Below are 21,172 nucleotides of genomic sequence, written 5' to 3' on the forward strand. Positions count from 1 at the left end.
GATTAAAAAGAGGAACCCAAAATTTTAAGTGAAATAACCCCACAGAGGCCGTCACCAAGTCACCTTTTATTTACACATGTATTTGACACTACATATTTACTTGACACTGGTCTGACTTCCTCAGAGCCAGCTCACAGAGTGAACAGAACCTTTGACGCTCCTGTTTATATCTGTCAGCCTGGGCTCCCTGATTGGAGAAGATAAACAGTTCCAATCAAGGAACTCATATTCTGTGAGTTGACCTCATTACAATCACTACCGGAAGCTTCAGATCATTGTTGTGAAGCCAGGATTCAAATTGTTGTTTTTCTCGGAGCCAGAACAATTAAGTGGCCGACTGTCACCACTTTCCCTTTCAGCCCATCACCTGTCCTAACTGAGGACCTTATCTCCAGAATGAACACCTATTCAATGGTTGAAGCTCACTTGCAGCTTGCTAAGGAGACTCATTCATTCCTCAAAGCAGACCAGGCCTCTGTCAACAGGATCTGCAGTTTTGCCAGTAACTCCGTAGATCAGTCATCTAATAATTAATGTTTTTACTTCGTTAGTTGAGCAAATATTGCACTGTAAGCTGTGTTGTAGCTCTGCACGAGTCCGCAGTTATATTTCCAAAAGTAGCTGCCGGAGAAAAATCGTGTTTTGCATTAAAAATAAATCAACGATGGAAGTTTTTGTAGATTTACAGCAGGTGATTATGAAAACATACTAGATCCTTGTGTTCAAGGTATTTTTGACTGGCTTTCTTTAATTTGTTTGCATTAGCCAAGAAACAAGATGGCGCAGCTGCCATGGAAATGCAACCTCTCAAGAGTGCAGAAGGCGGTGATGGAGATGATAAGGAGAAGAGGAAGGGAGGTGCCCCAAAGAAAGAAAAGTCTGTCCTGCAGGGCAAACTGACCAAACTGGCAGTGCAGATAGGGAAAGCAGGTGAGCTGGTTGCTAATTCAGTGAACTAATAATTGTGAACACAAACGTGTTGTGAACAGGCTTCAGTCGCTACTAAAGTGATTCTTCAGACTTTGTCAAACCAACATTTCTAAATTAAAGTCAAAATGCTGCAGATGCTAGAAATTTAAAGCAAAACATAAAATGCTAGATGTCATCAGAAATCTGGTAGCATCTGTGCATCAAGAGACAGAATTGACATTTCAAATGGGTAGTACCATCAACTAGAAATACTCACTTTGTTGCTAGCTCCACAAACATTCTCAGATCTGCGGATTATTTCCAGCATTTGCAGTTTAAAATAGATCACAAAAACTGTGTTAAGTACTAAAGAAATTCACCCTGCTGCTGGCCCAATCATATAGGCTGTATGAAGTGCTGAGTTCAAATTTTTGCGAAGCTACATTGTGAGAGCGATAATTTTATAAAAATACTTTCAATCATATATAAACTCTTAAAACCACGCCTCAAATAATTTGTTGTTTGTTAGTATAAAATGTGAGTAGTACTAAGACAAAAGGCACATTTTCTTTTTAAAACTGTTTGTCTTGCATTCATCAGGGATGGCATGGTGGCTCAGTGGTTAGGTAAAAACAAGGACTGCAGATGCTGGAAACCAGAGTCTAGATGAGAGTGGTGCTGGAAAAGCACAGCAGGTCAGGCAGATTCCGAGGAGCACGAAAATCGATGTTTTGAGCAAAAGCCCTTCATCAGGAATAGAGGCAGGGTGGAGAGATAAATGAGAGGGGAGTGGGGTGAGGAGAAAGTAGCATAGAGTACAATAGGTGAATGGGGGTGGGGATGGAGGTGATAGGTCAGAGAGGAGAGTGGAGTGGATAATTGGAAAAGAAGATAGACAGGTAGGACAGGTCATGGGGACAGTGCTGAGCTGGAAGGTTGGTGCTGGTGTGAGGTGGGGGAAGGGGAAATGAGGAAACTGGTGAAGTCCACATTGATGCCCTGGGGTTGAAGTGTTCCGAGGCGGAAGATGAGGTGTTCTTCCTCCAGGCATCGGGTAGTGAGGGAGTGGCGGTGGAGGAGGCCCAGGACCTGCATGTCCTCGGCAGAGTGGGAGGGGGAGTTGAAATGTTGGGCCACAGGGCAGTGGGGGTGATTGGTGCGGGTATCCCAGAGATGTTCCCTAAAGCGCTCTGCTAGGAGGCGTCCAGTCTCCCCAATGTAGAGGAGACCGCATTGGGAGCAACGGATACAATAAATGATATCGGTGGATGTGCAGGTGAAACTTTGATGGATGTGGAAGGCTCCTTTGGGGTGGAATGTGTTGGTGAAGTTGATGAATTGCTCAACCTCCTCACGGGAGCATGAGGTGGCACCAATGCAATCATCAATGTAGTGGAGGAAGAGGTGGGAGTGGTGCCGGTGTAACTATGGAAGATGGACTGCTCTATGTAGCCAACAAAGAGACCGGCATAGCTGAGGCCCATACGGGTGACCATGGCTACCCCTTTGGTCTGAAGGAAGTGGGAGGATTCGAAGGAGAAATTGTTAAGGGTGAGGACCAGTTCAGCCAAACGAATAAGAGTGTCGGTGGAAGGGTAATGTTCTGGACGTCGGGAGAGGAAGAAACGTAGGGCTTGGAGGCCCTGGAGGTGTCAAGGGATTGGATATCCATGGTGAAGATGAGGTGTTAGGGGCCGGGGAAACGGAAGTCTTGGAGGAGGTGGAAGGTGTGGGTGGTGTCTCAAACATATGTGGGGAGTTCCTGAACTAGGGGGGATAGGACAGTGTCAAGGTAGGTGGAGATGAGTTTGGTAGGGCAGGAGCATGCTGCCTCCACTCTGCAGGCACCCTGCCTCTATTCCTGATGAAGGGCTTTTGCCTGAAACGTCGGTTTTCCCGCTCCTCGGATGCTGCCAGACTGCTGTGCTTTTCTAGCACCACTCTAATATAGGCTCAGTGATTAGCACTGCTGCCTCACAGCACCAAGGACCCAGGTTCAATCCCATCCTGTGTGGAGTTTACATATTCTCCCCGTGTCTGCGTGGATTTTCTCCACTGCTTCAGTTTCCTCCCATAGTGTAAAGATGTGCAGGTTAGGTATATTGGTTGCACTAAATTGTCAATAATGTCTGGAAATGTGCAGGTTAGCTGGGTTAGCCGTGGTGAGTGCAGAGATATGGTAGGGAGGTTGGTCTGGGTGGGATGCTCTTTGGAGGGTCAGTGTGGACTCAATGGGCTGAATGCCTGCTTCCACACTGTAGAGATTCTATAATCAGGACAATTCTCAGTAATGACAAAGTAAAGGGAAAGCAACATTTACATGTTTCGTTGGCAAAAGGAATTTGATTAGTAGAGGTGTTGTCATGGAGAATACATAGTTAATAATGATTGACAGTCACCCGTCAAACATTGTTTACATTTTAAACAAAGCAGGTTGATTCTCATTGGCGGGTCATTGCCTTCAGAAATAAACCACTGAATGAATGTTATCTTCTTTGGTGCATTTGAAATGTAACTATTTGAATTCAGTCAGAAGCAAAAACAATAGCATTTAAGCGTTTCCATAGGTATGCCCTGATTACAAGTTGTAACTTCGACAGAAGTTCAAAGCAACTTCTTGACAAACAGTGTAACTGGGATTGACACAACATGTCCAAGGTTTTTGCTCTGCCAAAATTATACATTTCATTAACTTGTGTCGTAACCAGTATTCTGTTTAAATTCATCATGTGCCGTACTCCAACATTTATAAAAGCTAAAGATCTCTTTGGTTTGTTATTATTGTATTGACACCTTTGGGGAATTGTTTATTTAACCCATGAGTAGTCTGGTCTCACATTGTTCAAGGTCTTTACATTAAGTGAATAACTTTACAGAAAATCAATAACTGCCAAGCCTTGTTTTTACTGTCACAGAATATATTACCTCACACTTACCTACATTAATAGCATTTACCACCTGCCTGCACATTCTGTGAACCTGTCTGTCTTCCTGAAGTCATTTGCAGTCCTTCTCACTATTTGGTAAATCTCCTACATTGTGTATCTAAACTTCTCAGCTGAAATGTTAAACATGAAGCAAATGGCTGCTATAACACTGTGACTGAGTATATTCTAATTGAATTTTTCTAGGGTTGGTGATGTCGGCAATCACAGTTATTATTCTTGTGTTGTACTTTGCCATCGATACTTTTGTGATTCAAAAACTACAGTGGCTGCCTGAATGCACACCGGTCTACATCCAATTCTTCGTTAAATTCTTTATTATTGGTGTCACTGTACTTGTTGTGGCTGTCCCAGAGGGTCTTCCACTTGCAGTCACCATCTCACTTGCCTATTCAGTGAAGGTATGGATATGCTCACTTACACTATACTATTAATTTCAGAGATAAACTTCACAGACTACTTTCCTCCATAATACATTTTCAAAGATGTAATCATTTCTGTTGGCATCAAGTTGCATAATAGAGATTTTGTAAGTCCAGTAATTGAGATATAGACTGAAGGATGCTTGAAGTAAACTGGAGGAGAAGCAAGCTGATGTCATGATCCCATTGAGGCAGTGAATGAATAATAAACAAAGCCTATCCAAGTGTTATGCTTCAACTATGTAATTTATATTATCAATAAAGTACTTGTAGTGTTAAAACAGCCTTGATTGGATTAGCTTCGGGATGCGCACATGAGGCTTTCTTTATGTTGTCTACATTGAGATACATAAATGCTATAATTGAATCAAAGATCCTGAGAACGATTTGAGGCATGTTATAAACTTTTTAAATAAGTCAAATTCTAAATTTGGAAAGGTTTGACTTGGGATAATGTAAAGCTGAACGGGTAAGTAGGCTCTGCACTTGGTGATTGTTCCAGAAAAGAACAATGGACTTGATTATTGTGAGTGCTGCGTTTCCTTAATTACAAAATGACAGTCAACATTGGGCAAATAAGTACACATTTATCTGTATCGTTGAGTGTATATGAAAATTTTCGAACCAAAATAAGTGCATGTGCCTAAAGCAGTGTCACTCTTCTCACTCACTGATAGGTTAAATAAATTTGTCCCCAAACTTTGTGATAAGTTTTGAGGATATTAACTTCACATTGAGAAGAATATGAAGAATATCAAATGATTAAAACTCATAACACTGTTAAAATTGACGGACCCTTCTATTGCAAGAGTTTGATTCAAATCTCTGATTTGGTCCATATTTATACTCTTGAATTCCATCAGAAAGGATATGATTTATTCTGCATAGGTTATCAGCCGAAGTAATGAGAAATCAAGATGTCAAGCTAAGAGGAGGAAGGGAAGGTCACAGATTTCTCCGAGGCTATGCTTTAGTCTCCATTTTCTCTCAGCAACAGAGTGTGGTTTTATGAAGGTCTTTGAGATGTCCCTGCTCATTCTCTTGGCCAAGGATTCAGGGGATTTATCAAGGAATCAAACTGAAACAAAATATATAAATTGAAATTGTTCAGTCTTGAAAATCATTAGCATTTCTGTATTATAAAAGATCTCTTCAGAATATTGATCTGTAATTACTTGTTATTGTATTGTGCCTCCTTTTGACTAGAAAATGATGAAGGACAACAATCTAGTGAGACATTTGGATGCCTGTGAGACCATGGGTAATGCTACAGCAATCTGCTCTGACAAAACAGGCACTTTGACAACAAATCGAATGACTGTTGTGCAGGCGTATGTTGGTGATGTCCATTATAAAGAAGTCCCAGATCCTGATGCCCTTCCATCAAAAACACTGGACATGCTTGTTAATGCAATATCTCTCAACAGTGCTTACACTTCCAAAATACTGGTAAGTTTTTCTTTCCTATTAGTGTCTTAAATACTGTTCTTGAGTGACTTGTTTTTTTCAGGAGCAAAGTTGTGTCCAGGTTGCCATTTGATTATTGGACACAATGGCTTAATGGGGCAGGTAATGTCAGCAGATTCAAGAGGGTTGGAGATTTTGCAGAGGAAATTATTGATGAGCATAAGAGGTGCTGAATGGCATTTTGTGAATTTTTGTATTTACCAGAAGGGCTACGGTAGTCTCTTCTGGACTGCGTTTTTCCAACAGCTTTCAAGCTAAGTGGCTCATTAGTTCTATTCTCAGTAACATTTGAATGCTGTTTGTTAATGTAAATTAATCTTTGCTTGATGTTATTTCTGACAAATAAAATTGGTCGTATCACATATTTCTGTATCAGAATCATTTTCATTGAGATTTTCAAGGGATCCATGTTTTGTGGCCCATTGGGATTTTGTTCATGGTTGGGTTCCTTTTCCTTTGTGTTCAGGGTTTCATGATTAGACTTGTCCTTTAGTTGGTAATATTCCTAAGTTCTTTCTGGCTAAACCATCCAGTAATAATTGGCCAGAACTATAGGTCTCAAAGTCACCCTTTTGAGCTTACAGCATCCTACATTGTATCAAGAACTATCATACTTTCTAAAATTTTTGTCATAAAGTTACACTGTATGTAGATAACTCATAGGTAGTGGATAATCTTTTCACATCGCAGTGTCATTTTGGTAGCTTCCCTTGTTATTAGCAAGATCAAGAAACTGCGTATTTTCTTATTGTGTAATGGTAATATGATCAAATGAACTCTTCAAACCCAGACAAGGTCAAGAAGATTTGTTCAGATTGGATTAATCAATTCAGCTGTGTGTGCCATCAAAATACATAGAAATTAAATCATAGAAGTGGGCTACTCTGCCTAAATGGTCCATATTGTGCCGATCCAGATGAAAGAAAATACCTAAGATTTAACTACTCTATCCCCATATCTATTCAACCCTTTTTCCTTCATTGATCTATGCAATCTAATTTTGAATGTCCCCATTGTATTTGGCACCATCTCTAATCTGAAAATAAAGTTTAATGTGCAAATCGCAATGTGAAGAAAAGCTTCCTGTTGACTTTTTTCTTTTCCCTACTTGTCCTCATCTTTATCTCCCTTTCCCTACATGAAGTATACATGCATATACCAAGCCAGCTGAGCTCACAGCAAGCAATTCTATTCCCCTAAGCACCAATCCATTCTTGGACCTATTGTCAACTTCTTCATAAGCCTAGGATTCTAAAGCACTGTTTTCTTACTAAGATACTGAGGACATTATCCACATTGGATTGTATTACACTTTCCATATTTATACTCTCTCTCTCTCTCTCTCTCTATAACTCCTGCACTTTCTGTTATTCTTTCTGAATACTCTTCTGCTCTTTTCCCATTTATTTTCTCCTCAGCCAACACTATCACCTCCTTTATTGTTGGATGTATTATGTCCAACTTCCTCAAATATTTTCCCATTTAATGTGATATTTTTGAAGATGAAGGGTTAGGTTGTATTTGAGAAATATTTCTTATATTGTACTCTAGGGAAACACTGAGTGATGTAATATCAAGGGCCATTCCAAGCCTCAACCTTGGTATCGCTACCGTAATGAAGAGTTCAGTCTCTTACAATGCTACCATGGATTTATCTTTTATTTATAATGTGCTGAATGATAACTGCTGTATATTTTAGATGAAAGGGGCAAATCAAATGCTCTCTCGTTAAAGTTTGTCTGTTTTCGTAATCGTGCAAATTAAAAGCTTGAATACTCAAATTAGAATGGATTCAAGTTGGTCATTTATGACTCTTCTACACCGATCATTATCAACTGGTTGGAAAACAAATTGAAGGAACTGATTACACTGACGCCAACTGAGGCTCATATCTGTCAGGAATAGGCCAGTGATTTTTGACAGAAATGTAACAGAAGGAGGTTTGTTGCCATTATAAATGTTCTGCAGCATCAAATCCATCTCACCTCAAATAACATGGCAAAATATGCCTCCAGTGCAAATGCAAGTGAGAAAGCATCAAAGGTGTAGCTGACAAAGGAAGATGGCAGCTGACAGGGCAACTGCCTGTCTAGATCTTCCCTGTGGGCAATAGCAATGGCATGATAATTATAAAAAGGTTTTTGTGGAAATTGTTCCAACTACCTTGCAGAATAGGGTATGTATGACCCTGTTTATGTAACAGGCAATCTTTAAATCACTTTGTATGAAACAGAGGATTGTGTTAACCAATGGTTTACACTCCACCTGACTAGATTTTCTGTTGTCTTAGATCAGACAACCTCCTTTGATTTGGAGTACTATTGCACGAGGAGTTCTACAATATAAACGTGATATGAGATTTTCGTGCTTGAAATGCAAATAGACATTTGAGTGCATGAATCTAAACACTTGGGATAAACTTGGAACAATGAGCTCTAAAGTTTTATTGCAGAAGACAATTCTGAATTAGGATTGAAGTAGAACTTATATGTTACAGAGTGCGAAAGGCTGATATTCAGTGTCACATTTAATGAGAGAAATAGATGTAAAATATTGAAACAATTTCCTTACATTCAAAACTGTGGCTTCGTCTGTGAGCAGCATAATTTTAGACCAAATACTTCAGATGGAACTGTATGGGTGGATGGTTGATATTGATTTTGTGATGGTCCCCAAAGAACTACTAATTTTCAAAAATACATTCAAATTCCTGGTGTCCAATGTAAAGGGACCATACAAGAAAATGTAAGGTTTTAAGAATTTTACTGCAACAAGCAAAGTACAAGCAATATTGACTAAACATTATTTGATTGGTGACTACAAAAAAGATACTGTTCTTTCATATCTTGATGTAACAATAACCACACCCTACCGACATATATTAAACATATAAAAGCAATCTCACCACAGGACTACAGTCTTTGCAGGAAACAGTCCACATTCTCTTCCAATGTGGGAGGTTTAGAAAGTAGGATTAGCAAGAAGAATCTGCAAAACTAGAAATAAAATTCTGTTGATTTATGAGTGGGTAAGGATGAAATTGATCAAGTCAGTAACACAAAGCTTCTATCTAATCAGCAGCCTGTTTAATGATGCACTGCACTGTATTCCCATTGACTTACATTTCACGGTAGTCACGTGTTGTTTAGATTGAATATTTATTGCATAGTTATCTACAGGATAGAAAGCCTTTTAGTTCAATTAACATCAGTAATAAATTACTTATTTTAATATTCTATCAATTGATGGCCATAGTATAAAATTTTGCATGAGTATAAATGACAAATTAAACCAGGTCACATTAAATTCAGGAACACTTGAGCACAGATTTGCCGTAATGCTATTATCTAAATGTTCCGATTAGGTGCAGCCACCCATCAGTTTGAACATCATGCCCCTCTGTGGCTGTAAGTTAATCAGAATGCACTCTTCCAGTGCAATCATGAGAGCTGGCCTGCATTTACAGGACACAATTGAAGGGTAGAACAAAAACAGCCTGCAAAAGCACAAATGCCAGAGCTAGGTAGAAACCATTTTATTCCATCTGGCTGGCAAATTAGGAAAGGGAATTACTCTGCTGGAACCCAGATATCATTAATGCAGTCCTTTGTGATATCTTTCAAGGACAAACAATGAGATCTGTCTTCCTGGCTGAAATAGCACTTCACAAACCATGCTAATGTGCCAGTTTCCCTGCACCAAGCCACCATCTGTAAGCTTTATCTTACACAAAATATTTGATAAAGAAACTAGGCTATTATTCTTAAGACACGGTCATACTTTGCAAATTGACAGTTTGAACTTGAATAAATCATAGAACTAAAAGGACATCTCACTGTGTAGTGAACAGAAGGAAGTGAAAAGCCAGGGGACCAAAACAGTGTTAGTGCCAGAATTGCAATTTAACACCTTTCTCATTAGGATCACCAAAGGAAAGTGTTTTCAAAACACTTTGTGTAGCTGCTTCGTTTCTCATTTTTATTTCAAAGTGATTTTGCTTGTGGTTGATGGAGATGCTGTTCAACTGTACAGTTGTATTGAGCAGCATATGATCGTCTACAAAATGTTTCAGTCAAGCTGTGCTGGCCCTGGTGATGTAGCTGTGACCTGTGCAGAAATGAAATGAAGGCTGAGCATGTGTTGGCTATGAAGGATTGTGGTGCACCATATGCTATTTTGGAATGGTTTTTGTTTCTCCTGATGGCCAAATAGTTGAGTTCTGACAAGATTACTGTTTACTTCCACTTGATGTATAAATGTTTTAGAGCAGTAGAGTCAGTGAGTCATAGAGATGTTCAGCACGGAAACAGACCCTTCGGTCCAACTCGTCCATGCCGACCAGGTATCCCAATCCAATCTAGTCCCACCTGCCAGCACCCAGCCTAATTCACTGTAAACTCTTTCTATTCATTTAACCATCCAGCTGTGTTTTAAATGTTGCAATTGTACTAGCCTCCACCGCTTCCTATGGCAGCTCATTCCATACACAAACCACCCTCTGCATGAAAACATTGCCTCTTTGGTCTCTTTTATATCTTTCCCCTCTCACCCTAAACCTATGCCTTCTAGTTCTGGACTCCCCCACCTCAGGGAAGAGACTTTGTCTATTTATCCTATCCAAGGTCCTCATGCTTTTATAAACCTCTATAAGGTCACCCCTCAGCCTTTGATGTTCTAGGGGAAACAGCCCCACCCTTTTCAACCTCTTCCCTATACCTCAAATTCTCCAACCCTGGCAACATCCTTGTAAATTTTTCTGAACCCTTTCAAGTTTCACAACGTCTTTCCGATAGGAAGGAGACCAGAGTTGCACGCAATATTCCAAAAGTGGCTGAACCAATGTCCTGTACAGCCGCAACATGACCTCCTGTGTTCAATACTCTGCCCAATAAAGGAAAGCATACCAAACACCTTCTTCACTATCCTATCTACTTGCGACTCTACTTTTAAGGAGCTGTGAACCTGCACTCCAACGTTTTTGTTCAGTAATACTCCCGAAGACCTTGCCATTAAGTGTATAAGTCCTGCTAAAATTTGCTTTCCCAAAATGCGACACCTTGCATTTATCTAAATTAAACTCTACCTGCCACTTCTCAGCCCATTGGCCCATCTGGTCAAGATCCTGTTGTAATCTGAGGTAATCTTCTTCACTGTCCACTACGCCTCCAATTTTGGTGTAATCTGCAAACTTGCTAACTATACCTCTTGTGGTCACATCCAAATCATTTATATAAATGACAAAAGGTGGTGGACCCAGCACTGATCCTTGTGGCACTCCACTGGTCACAGGCCTCCAGTCTGAAAAACAACCCTCCACCACCAGCCTCTGTTTTCTACCTTTGAGACAGTTCTGTCTCCATATAGCTAGTTCTCCCTGTACTCCATGAGATCTAACCTTGTTATCCCGTCTCCCATGGGGAACCTTGTCAAATGCCTTACTGAAGCCCATATAGATCATGTCTACCCCTCTGCCCTCATCAACCCTCTTTGTGACTTCTTCAAAAACCTCAATCAAGTATGTGAGACATGATTTCCCACACACAAAGCCATGTTGACTATCCCTAATCAGTTCTTGCCTTTCCAAATACATGTCCATCCTGTCCCTCAGGAATCCCTCCAACAACTCAGCCACCACAGAAATTAGGCTTACTGGTCTATAGTTCCCTGGCTTGTTCTTATCACCTTGTACTAAACAGTGGCACCAAGTTAGCCAACCTCCAGTCTTCCAGCACCTCACCTGTGACTATTGATGATACAAATATCTCAGCAAGAGGCCCAGCAATCACTTCCCTAGCTTCCCACAGAGTTCTAGGGTACACCTGATCAGATCCTGGGGATTTATCAATTTTTTTATGTGTTTCAAGACATCCAGCACTTCCTCCTCTGTAATATGGGCAAGATGTCACCACCTAATTCCCTACACTCTCTATCTTTCATGTCCTTTCCCATAGTAAACACTGGTGTAATATACTCGTTTAGTATCTGCCCCATCTCCTGCAGCTCCACACCAAGGCTGCCTTGCTGATCTTTGAGGGGTCCTATTCTCTCCCTAGTTATCCTTTTGTCCTTAATGCATTTGTAAAAACCCTCTGGATTCTCCGTAACCCTATTTGCTATCTCATGACCCCTTTTTGCCCTCCTGATTTCCCTTTTAAGTATATACCTACTGCCTTAATACTCTTCCAAGGATTCACCTGATATATCCTGTTTATACCTAACATCGGCTTTCTTCTTTTTCTTAACCAAACCCTCAATTTCTTTAGTCATCCAGCATTCCCTATACCTCCCAGCCTTTCCTTTCACCCTGACAGGAATATACTGATGATGTCACTTGAAAGTACAAGAAGTCAAAATCAAAAGTTTAAGCTTGCATTTTTAGCATGTAATTTTGTTAATTAATTAAGAAAGCGAATTGAATGTTATTAGAATTATTTTTTTAATTAGGAAGGTCCACTGATGGCCCTTGACACCATAGCATCATTTGGCCATATCTGGCATCACCAAACCCTAGCAAAGCTTGAGTTTAGGGAAATCAGGGGCATAGCTCCACTGGTTAGAATCATGCCTGGCACAAAGATTATGGTTATTGGAGGCAATCATCTCTGCCCTAGGATATTGCTACTTACATTACTGAAGCAAATGTATTAGACCCAATCATCTTCTGCAGATTTATTTCCATTGATTCCTATGGTTCTTGTGGGGTGCTGGGGAGAGTGGGATGGCATGGGGCTGAGTTCTAATTTGCACATTCATGGAAGCAATGCATGTCTAATGTGCAGCTGCCTCAGTCAAATTTAATTTCCGGTAGTGAAATGTCTACAACATGAGTTATACACTCTGCTCTGAGTAGGAGAAGGTCTGAATTTTCCAAACGTCTTTAGAGAAGTAGAGTATCGATTTTGGAAAGATAAGATATATTTTTAGAGAGGTGAGGTAGCTTTTGGACCTCTGGGAGAGTTTAGGTGCCCTTTGAGAGAAAAGAACAACGATTGTGCATAAAATGTGCATAAACTCTTTGGAACTGTCAAGAGAACTGGCAAGTGTGAAGGTAGTTAAATCCCTGTCCTTTAGATATTTGAAATGAGTTGCAATGTTAAAAAGAATCAGTGCATATTTTCACTCTATCTGTTGATTTAAGCTTGAGGGTTGTCACGATAGACTTTTGCTACATGATTAATTTCACAACCTTTCATTATCACAATGGGGTGCCAGTCATTTTCCAATTTGTTTGACGAATTCAAGTGAGGTTAAGCTCTTTGAATGGTATGATCACAATATTTTGTTTTATGATGACATTAAAAGACATTAATGATTTTTGAGAAGATTTGTAGCTCAGGTTGATGATAGTGATAAAAGACATTAAATGAAATGATTTTTAAAACAAAATCAATTGAATTGTTATTTTAAATAATGAAATAATGAGTAGACACTTAAGCGATGTATTTAATTGTGGCATGAGTTCGGAGATCTGCCAGTAGTGGATACTGAATATGCCTAGTGTCAAGGCAAAGGGCGATGGGTGGAGGATGTATGTTGGCACGAGTAGGCATGAAGATGACATAGTGCCTATAAAGTAGTATAGGTGTGAGTAAAGGTGCAGCGATTGGCATGGAAGGCATGAGAATCAAAGAGAGCAGGTGGGGTGCATTGCTTGACATGGAAGGTATGAGGAAACATGGGTGTGAGTGAATGCATGAGTTGGTATGAGTTTGAGCAAAGGCATGAGTGTTTTCAGAGGTGTGAATGTCTGAGGAATGAGTGTCAGAGTGCTCTTTGTTTTTCGTCATTGCTTCAACTCAGGGAGAGTGAAGTGCACAACATTTGCTGGTGAATACGTGAACAATTATACTGACAACTGATTTAGAATTGGCAGTTGAACTCACAGGGTGGTGAATTTGCAAGTAGAGGAAGTTACATAAGTTAGTACACAGGACCCTGATTTAGCAGACAAGAAGAACATATGCAGACACTGGGCTTGTTTCAACTCAACAAACTAGGTGGCAGCCATTGGCTGGTTCATTTCCCAGGGCAATGCACTGGCCAATCAGAGTCAATCTGCATGATCTAAAATTTAAACAAAGCCTGATCAAATTGTCAATCAAAATTGGTGCCTGCATTCTCCAAGGCAATGCCTTTACCAATCAGAGTCCACTTGATATATCAGCATTCTATTCTTACACAGATTAAATGATGGTTTCCCCTTGACTTGGTGTTCTTGTAAATTGTCCTGATGAGTGTAAGATGAGTAGCTTTGATCAAATCTGTTCTTAAACAATTTAATTAAAAAAAAGATTCAAAAATAATAAAATAAGTTATTTTGTGTCATACAATGTGGCATTTGACTCATTTAACTTTGGTAGGACCCAATACAACATTATCAATAGTAGAAACAGATACTGCTTTCAATTAATAGTGCACTTCCAACCAAGTAGGGGCATGAGGGGAGAGCATTGACTTTAAGGAGAATAATAGTGAGAGTTTTAGGAACAAATACACAGAGCCAGATTTAAAACACATTCAGTTATAATTGCACATCTCCCAGTGCACAAACCCTGTACTGTGGGATGAACAGTGAATTCTGCCAGTGTGGAAATCTATGTGACTAGACATGTCTCTGAGTTTACAATATTTCAGTACAGAAATAGGCAAATATGCTATCAATTACAGCATAATTGCTGGCACATTATTGTAGATTTAGTACTTATAAATGCTTTGATGTTTCCCAAGGTCAGCATACACATTCTAGAAACAATTGACTCCATTTCTCTTTAAGTCTTATGATTAACAGGATTAACATCTGAAGTATATCGTTACATTAGGTCAAAAGTCTATTTAAATTTTTTTAAAGTGACATGCATTTAAATTGGCTACTATAGAGTCATTGTCATAGAGATGTATAGCACGAAAACAGATCCTTCTATCCAACTTGTTCATGCCGACCAGATATCCTAACTTAAGCTATTTCCATTTGCCAGCATTTGGCCCATAGCCCTTTAAACCCTTTATATACCCATCCAGGTGCCTTTTAAATGCTGTAATTGTACTAGCCTCCTCCACTTCCTCTGGCAGCTCATTTTGTACATGCACCACCCCCTGCATGAAAAAGGTGGCCCATGGGTCCCATTTAAATCTTTCCCTTCGCACCTTAAACCTATGCCCTCTCATTTTGGACTCCCCAGCCCTCTGATAAAGATCAGTTACCCTGTCTATGCCTCTCATGATTTTACAAATCTCTGTACATTCCCCTTTCAGCCTCTGACGTTCCAGGGAAAATAGCCCCTTCCTATTCAGCCTCTCTCCATCGCTGAGTGTGCGCCTTTTGAAAGAACTGAAACTTGCTGCATTTGACATTTTCATTGTCAGCAACCTGGAATTCTCAGTCATTGCTCAATAAGGAGCATTATTACTTCTGAGTTTGAAAAATATATGCTCAAGTCTCACTGCACTGCAGCACTGTGATGATGTTGCACTGTTGTGTGTGCTAACCTTTGAACGAGCTTTTAAACCAAGGATCCGTCTCTCGGCTGGTCTGAGAAGATCTCATGATTTAAAAGAAGAGCAGAGATATTCTCCTGGGGCTGTGGACAACAGTAATCCTTCAGCCATCTCCTAAAACTGACAATCTTCTCATTTATTTTCCTTTGTTACCTGTGGAAGCTTGCTGTGCAAAAATTGACTCTTATTGCAACAGTGGCCACACTTCAAAAGGGCTTATTTTGCTTTAAGTCACTTGGGTCATCCTGAACTCATAAGCGACAATGTAATTGCAAATTTTTCTTTGGTTTAAATCACTTATCTCAGAAAAGTGGGGAAGAGTGTTTCTTTTTCTGAGGCTTCCTAAATCATCATCATTGGTGGTGCCTTGCAAATGAGAATGACTCTCTTCTACTCTCAGGGTGAGTCTGTAGGTAGCTGTACAGACCGATGTGGCTCCTGCAGGCACTGTTACACTTGAGGCAGAAGGTGGTCATGGGAAGGGGGTGGCTGAGGCGTTGGTGCAGTAGGGTGCTCCTTTCAATGTTTTCACCCTGCGTCCACTTTTTCCCAATGGCAAGTGCAGGATACCTTCCTGGATACCCTCCTCCACTTTGGACAGTCTTGGGCCAGTGATTCCCAGGTGTCAGTGGGAATGCCACACTGAGGCCTTGAGGGTATCGCTGAAGCACTTCCTGTCTCCACCACACAAACTGACATGACAGTATAGAATTATCTGATAAACTGCAACTGTCACATTAGTATTTAGGTTAACTCTCATAACATGAGGATGAGACATGGGTCACACAGTATTGAAGCAATCCATGAACTTTCATTTCAGCTTCTGGTATATCTGAATGTAAACTACAATCACAGTCACTTGCTTGTCTTACTCAAACTGAGCAAACTGGATCAACTGCAGTATGGTCCCCAAATGTTGTGCTGCAAGAGGACTCAGTAGGATTGAGACTAAGAGTTTTACAACATAAGGGCATATGCCATGATGTGGTGATTGCACCATGAACATGCCCTTCTCCAAGGAATAACACAACAGAAACTGACCCTGGAATATCCCTGTGTTGCAGACATGTTATCTCAGAACTGTGCGGTGATCATTCTAGTTTCTGTGTGCGACAGGTTTTAATTACAATGTTTTAAAACATCTCTGCATCAAAGATCACCAAACATCTACACTGTGCTTATCTCAGTTGTAGCTACTGTGGTGTCTGTTAACTTATTTCTGAATCAATACCTAAGCTTAACCAATCAGGCACAATCAGTTCTTCGACTCTCATAATCAAACCCTGAAAGTTTAAACACTACACCTCGCGTCATTTGAGCCTGTTGCAGAAATGTGAGATGTCAGCAATAATGTAATCACCTCTAATTATTAACCTCTACCTTCTGTCATCCTACCCAATCCTCTCAAAGGTGGAATCCGTTTGTGTTATTGGGAAATGGGCTTTGCTGTGAATTAACTGGGAGGTGATCAATTCAGTGGATTCACCTTGTAAAACAGAAAACTATGGACAGGATTTTCATTCCAAGTTTCTAAACCCAGCTATCAGGCTCCAGTTGGGAGCAGAGAACTATCACAGTTTAGGACAGTGGATGAAAATGGAGGGACAACCAGAAATCTATTTTTAAAGGATCAACAGGCTGTGGGAGAAAGCACTTCAAAATGAAGGTTCCTTCTTTCTCATTTTTTATGAGTTGAATTTTAAAAAATGGATTTTGCGGTCAGGCCACTGCCACTGCCTGATATGGGGAGGTGACGGTCTAGTGGTATTAACTCTAGACTTTTAATTCTGCCATGGCAGATGATGGAATTTGATTTCAAATTTTAAAAATCTTTATTTAAGAATATACTGTTGACCATGAAACTATTATCGATTGTCAGAACATCCCATCACTGAATCACCCACTATCAATATCCTGGGGATTACCATTGATCAGAAACTCAACTGGATTTGTCATATAATCACAGTGGTGTAAGAGCAGGTCAGAGACTAGAAATACTGCAGAGAACAACTCCATTCCTGACTTCCCAAAACCTGTCATCTACAAGACATAAGTCAGGAGTGTGATGGAATACTCCCCACTTGCTAGAGGGGTGCATCTCCAACAACATTCAGGAACTTGACACCATCCAGGACAAAGCAACCCACTTGATTGGCACCACATCCACAAACATCCACTCCCTCCACTATTGATACTCAGTAGCAGCAGTTTGTACTATCTACAAGATGCACTGCAGAAATTCACCAAAGATCCTCAGACAGCATCTTCCAAACCCATGATCACTTCTGTCTAGAAGGATAAGGGTACCAGATATATGGGAACACCACCATCTGCAAGTTCCATTCCAAGCCACTCACCTGACTTGGAAATATATCACCATTCTTTCATTGTCGTTGGGTCAGATTCCTGGAATTCCCTCCCTAAGGGCATTGTAGGTCAAGCCACAGCAGATGGACTGCCGCAGTTTAAGTAGGCACTCACCATCACCTTCTCATGGGGAACTAAGGATGGGCAATAAATGCTGGCCAGCCAGCGATGCCACATCCCACTAAATAAATAATAAAAAGGAACGGGAGATTGGGAGGTGCTGTAATGCTTCAACTGGTGACTTGTGGTTACTGCAGCATCCAGCAGGAAGGAAGGAAGGCCCCTGAGCTTGCCTGGAGATCCAGGTTTACCACTAAGAACCTACTTCAGGCAGGTTTGCCACCTCTAGGAAGTTGGGGGCTGATGGGAAAATCCTCCCTCTGGTCCTGGGCCAAGTGGGAGCTTAATATCAAGATTTCAATGACATATTGCTGATGGGTATGTCAGTTCCCTATAACATATTCTGACTGGTGGTGCCAGAGGATAAACGTGTTAGACTGTCTATTTATAACTCATGTTATCAGCAAGTAAAAGCTTCTTGGAACTATCTCTCACCAGCTTAAAATGGAATATATGTTACCTTGCTGTATGGCCAGACACTATGCAGGATTCTGTGAAATAACTGATACTGTTAAAACTTTAGTATTTTTTAGTTCAGTTAACAGTCTACGAGAATGCTTTTTAATTCTCAGGATGTGAGTGCAAAGCCTCTCATTGGGTGGCAAGGTGGCACAGTGACTAGCACTGCTGCTTCACAGTGCCAGGAACCTAGGTTTGATTATAGCCTAGGGCTACTGAGTGGAGTTTGTACATTCTCTCTGTGTCTGCATGGGTTTCCACCAGATGCTCCGGTTTCCTACTTCAGTCCAAAGATATATAAGTTAGGTGGATTTGCCATGCTAAATGCCTGTAGTGTGCAGGCTAGATGGGTTAATTTTGGGATTATGTGGATAGGGTAGGATATTGCAGACTTGATGAACTGAATGGCCTCTATCTGCACTGTTGGGATTCTATGCTCTTCTATTATTTATTACCTATCCGCAATTGCCTTTGAGAAAATGGTGCTGTTTCCTTTTTGAACAGTTGCTGTTCATGTGCTGTTTGATAGTGAGTTCAAGGACTTTGACCCAATGACTGCAATAAATTTCCAAGTTGGGGAAGTGCATAAATTTAAGTGTTGATGCTACAGGTATTTGTTGCCTTGTCCTTCTAGATGATAAAGATTGGGGACTTGGGAGGTGCAATTTAAGATGGCTTGGTGAGCTGCCGCAAGGTATCTTGTATATGGTATACACTGCAGTTGCAATTAGCGAACTGAAGTGGAAAGCTGATCAAGTCATGTGCTCTATCTTGGATGATATGGAGCCGTTCAGGTGAGTGAAGAGTATTCTGCCAAACACCTCATAGATGATGGAGATGTTCTGTGCAGAGCACAATCTTACAATTCTATTTAAATAGCTGTCAGCCTGCCTGAGAATACTAAGAAATGCATCATCTAATTTAATTCTCATGATATCAAATAAGTCTGCTGCAGGTAGGATAAGTTTGATATGAGACATTAATCTGTTTGAAGAAGACATCTGGCTTCTTCAGGTTAATATTCACGAGAAGCTGAATTACACTCAAGGAGAGTAATTTAAATTTCAGCTTGCTCAACATTCTGGAATATTTCTTCGAGTGCTGACTTCTCATTGAAGTCCCATTGGAGTGGGATTGTCTTGCAGTTTTATGAAATGAATACAGGCTGAAGTTCATGTTTCAGAACTAAGACTGTAACAATGAGCAATTAATCTAAGGTTGACCAAAATAATCCAAAGGAAGTTATTATACTGATACAATACAATACAACTGAGGGTCATGTTGTATATCCAATACAGGATGTACCTCTGTAATCTACCAATCTAAAAGCTGAATGTTATTGCCAGTCTTTTTATTGGATTTATTGCGTACAATTAAAACTGGAAGTGTTCCAGCTGTTTTGACTACATCAACTGCATGTTAACAAAATACAAAACATGTCGGAGCACAGTAGGTACACTGCTCTCTGGGAAGGGAGAGTCTAGGTTTACAGTTTAGAATTGATGGAGAACAATAGCGCAACTACTTTATAGGTCTGAGCAAAACTACATGGAAGAAAAAACAGCAGGTAAAGTATATGAGCCAGTCAAATAACTTAACCAATACAAAGAGGCAGTCAGTACATTTAAAAGTGTTAGATACTAAATAAAGATCACTGGGGTGAAGCTACAAAAAGGCATTGGAAAGAGAGAGTAAAACAACATTAAACTAGAGGTGAACAGAGTCAATGGAAATACCTGCCAAGACAATGGAAGAGGACAGCTAAAGTCTGCAATTGCTGGAAGGCTCGAGCTTCAAAAAGTAAGAGGAAATGTTCTTGAAGTAAGAACTGAGTTTGATTAGTGCAGTGCACTTGAGTGAAAATGAAAAGATCAGAATGTGATTGAGAAGGTTTGCTGATGTGGCCATTCTCTGCAGATGTTTGATAGAGAACCTAGTCAATCTGTATTTGAACTGAAACTCAGTTTGCTTGAGAAATTCAGCAGATCTGGCAGCATCTGGAGAAAGAAACAGAGTTAACATATGGGTACAGTGACTGTTCTTCAGAATTAAAACTTCCTTCAGTATTTAAACCTACCATTCCAGAAGAAGCTGCACTTGGCACTCAACAGACGGTAGCTGTAAGAGTGCTTGGAAATATGTCATATTTCTGAGTGTAAAAATTCATATCATTGTATAATTTTGCTCGGAACTTGTAACTTGCTGATATTGTAACACATTTAACAATTTCTCCTGTCATATTCTTCTGTACTTGAAGGAGGTTCTGAAACCAAACTTGTCCATAGATATATTTTCCCAAGTAGCTTCGTTATAGTTGCCAATGACATTGACATGATAGAAATAACTAATTTTGATCACAGTCACATGCTGAAACCTTAGGTCATGATGGCAATAGTAATGAAGGTAGGCAGCCCAGTAAATTCTCAATGCTGATTTGCTGTGCTGTTTCACTGGCTCTGTCCCACCCTTGGCTATTTGGCCACAGGGAGCATTGCCAGAACTACCTGCTGACAAGTGGCAGGAATCAGTTCATCTTGATGAAGGCCTATTGGGAGAGGTCACCATGAACTTCCCAGTTTGCTGAGTGTCCCTGACAGCTTCAGGTGGCAACCAGGCTTGGGGAGGATGGAGAAGCAAGGCTCCAAGCAGGCTTAATGTCTTTCAACTGCAGCTGCAGGCCACCATGCAGTGGAGAGTTTTTCTTATATTAAAGTTAAACAAAACTGAGGAGACTTGAGCCTCCATCTTGAGGTATATTCTCCATTGTTTAGTTGAAAAGACAATATGCTTTTACTTCAGTGTCAGAGGGCCACCTATTGACCAATTCAGGGAAATCACAACTGGGTGATCGTTCCCATGGTTTCTGACCCATGTTTGTCAATCAGCATGGGGGCTTTGAGACCTGCAGGGAAAATACCTGTTTGCAAAAGGCAAGTTATTATCCATATTGACTATTTGACATTGTTGCATAATATGATTTTGTTGAGT

The 21,172-nt window shown here is 40.4% G+C and overlaps 1 protein-coding gene across 26 annotated transcripts in view; it reads left to right on the forward strand.

The window, feature by feature from the left end:
* The window catches only part of atp2b2 (ATPase plasma membrane Ca2+ transporting 2), an 824,012-nt gene that overhangs the window by 625,786 nt on the left and 177,054 nt on the right, over positions 1–21,172 (forward strand). For all 26 annotated transcript variants that reach the window (XM_072582139.1, XM_072582135.1, XM_072582136.1 and 23 more), the window contains 3 exons: positions 766–930; positions 4,041–4,255; positions 5,483–5,725. In XM_072582139.1, coding sequence (XP_072438240.1) covers positions 766–930; positions 4,041–4,255; positions 5,483–5,725 — 623 coding nt within the window. The remainder of the gene's footprint in view (positions 1–765; positions 931–4,040; positions 4,256–5,482; positions 5,726–21,172) is intronic.

The sequence above is a fragment of the Chiloscyllium punctatum genome, chromosome 12 (assembly GCF_047496795.1).
Source record: "Chiloscyllium punctatum isolate Juve2018m chromosome 12, sChiPun1.3, whole genome shotgun sequence".
In the NCBI taxonomy this organism is placed as follows: Eukaryota; Metazoa; Chordata; class Chondrichthyes; order Orectolobiformes; family Hemiscylliidae; genus Chiloscyllium; species Chiloscyllium punctatum.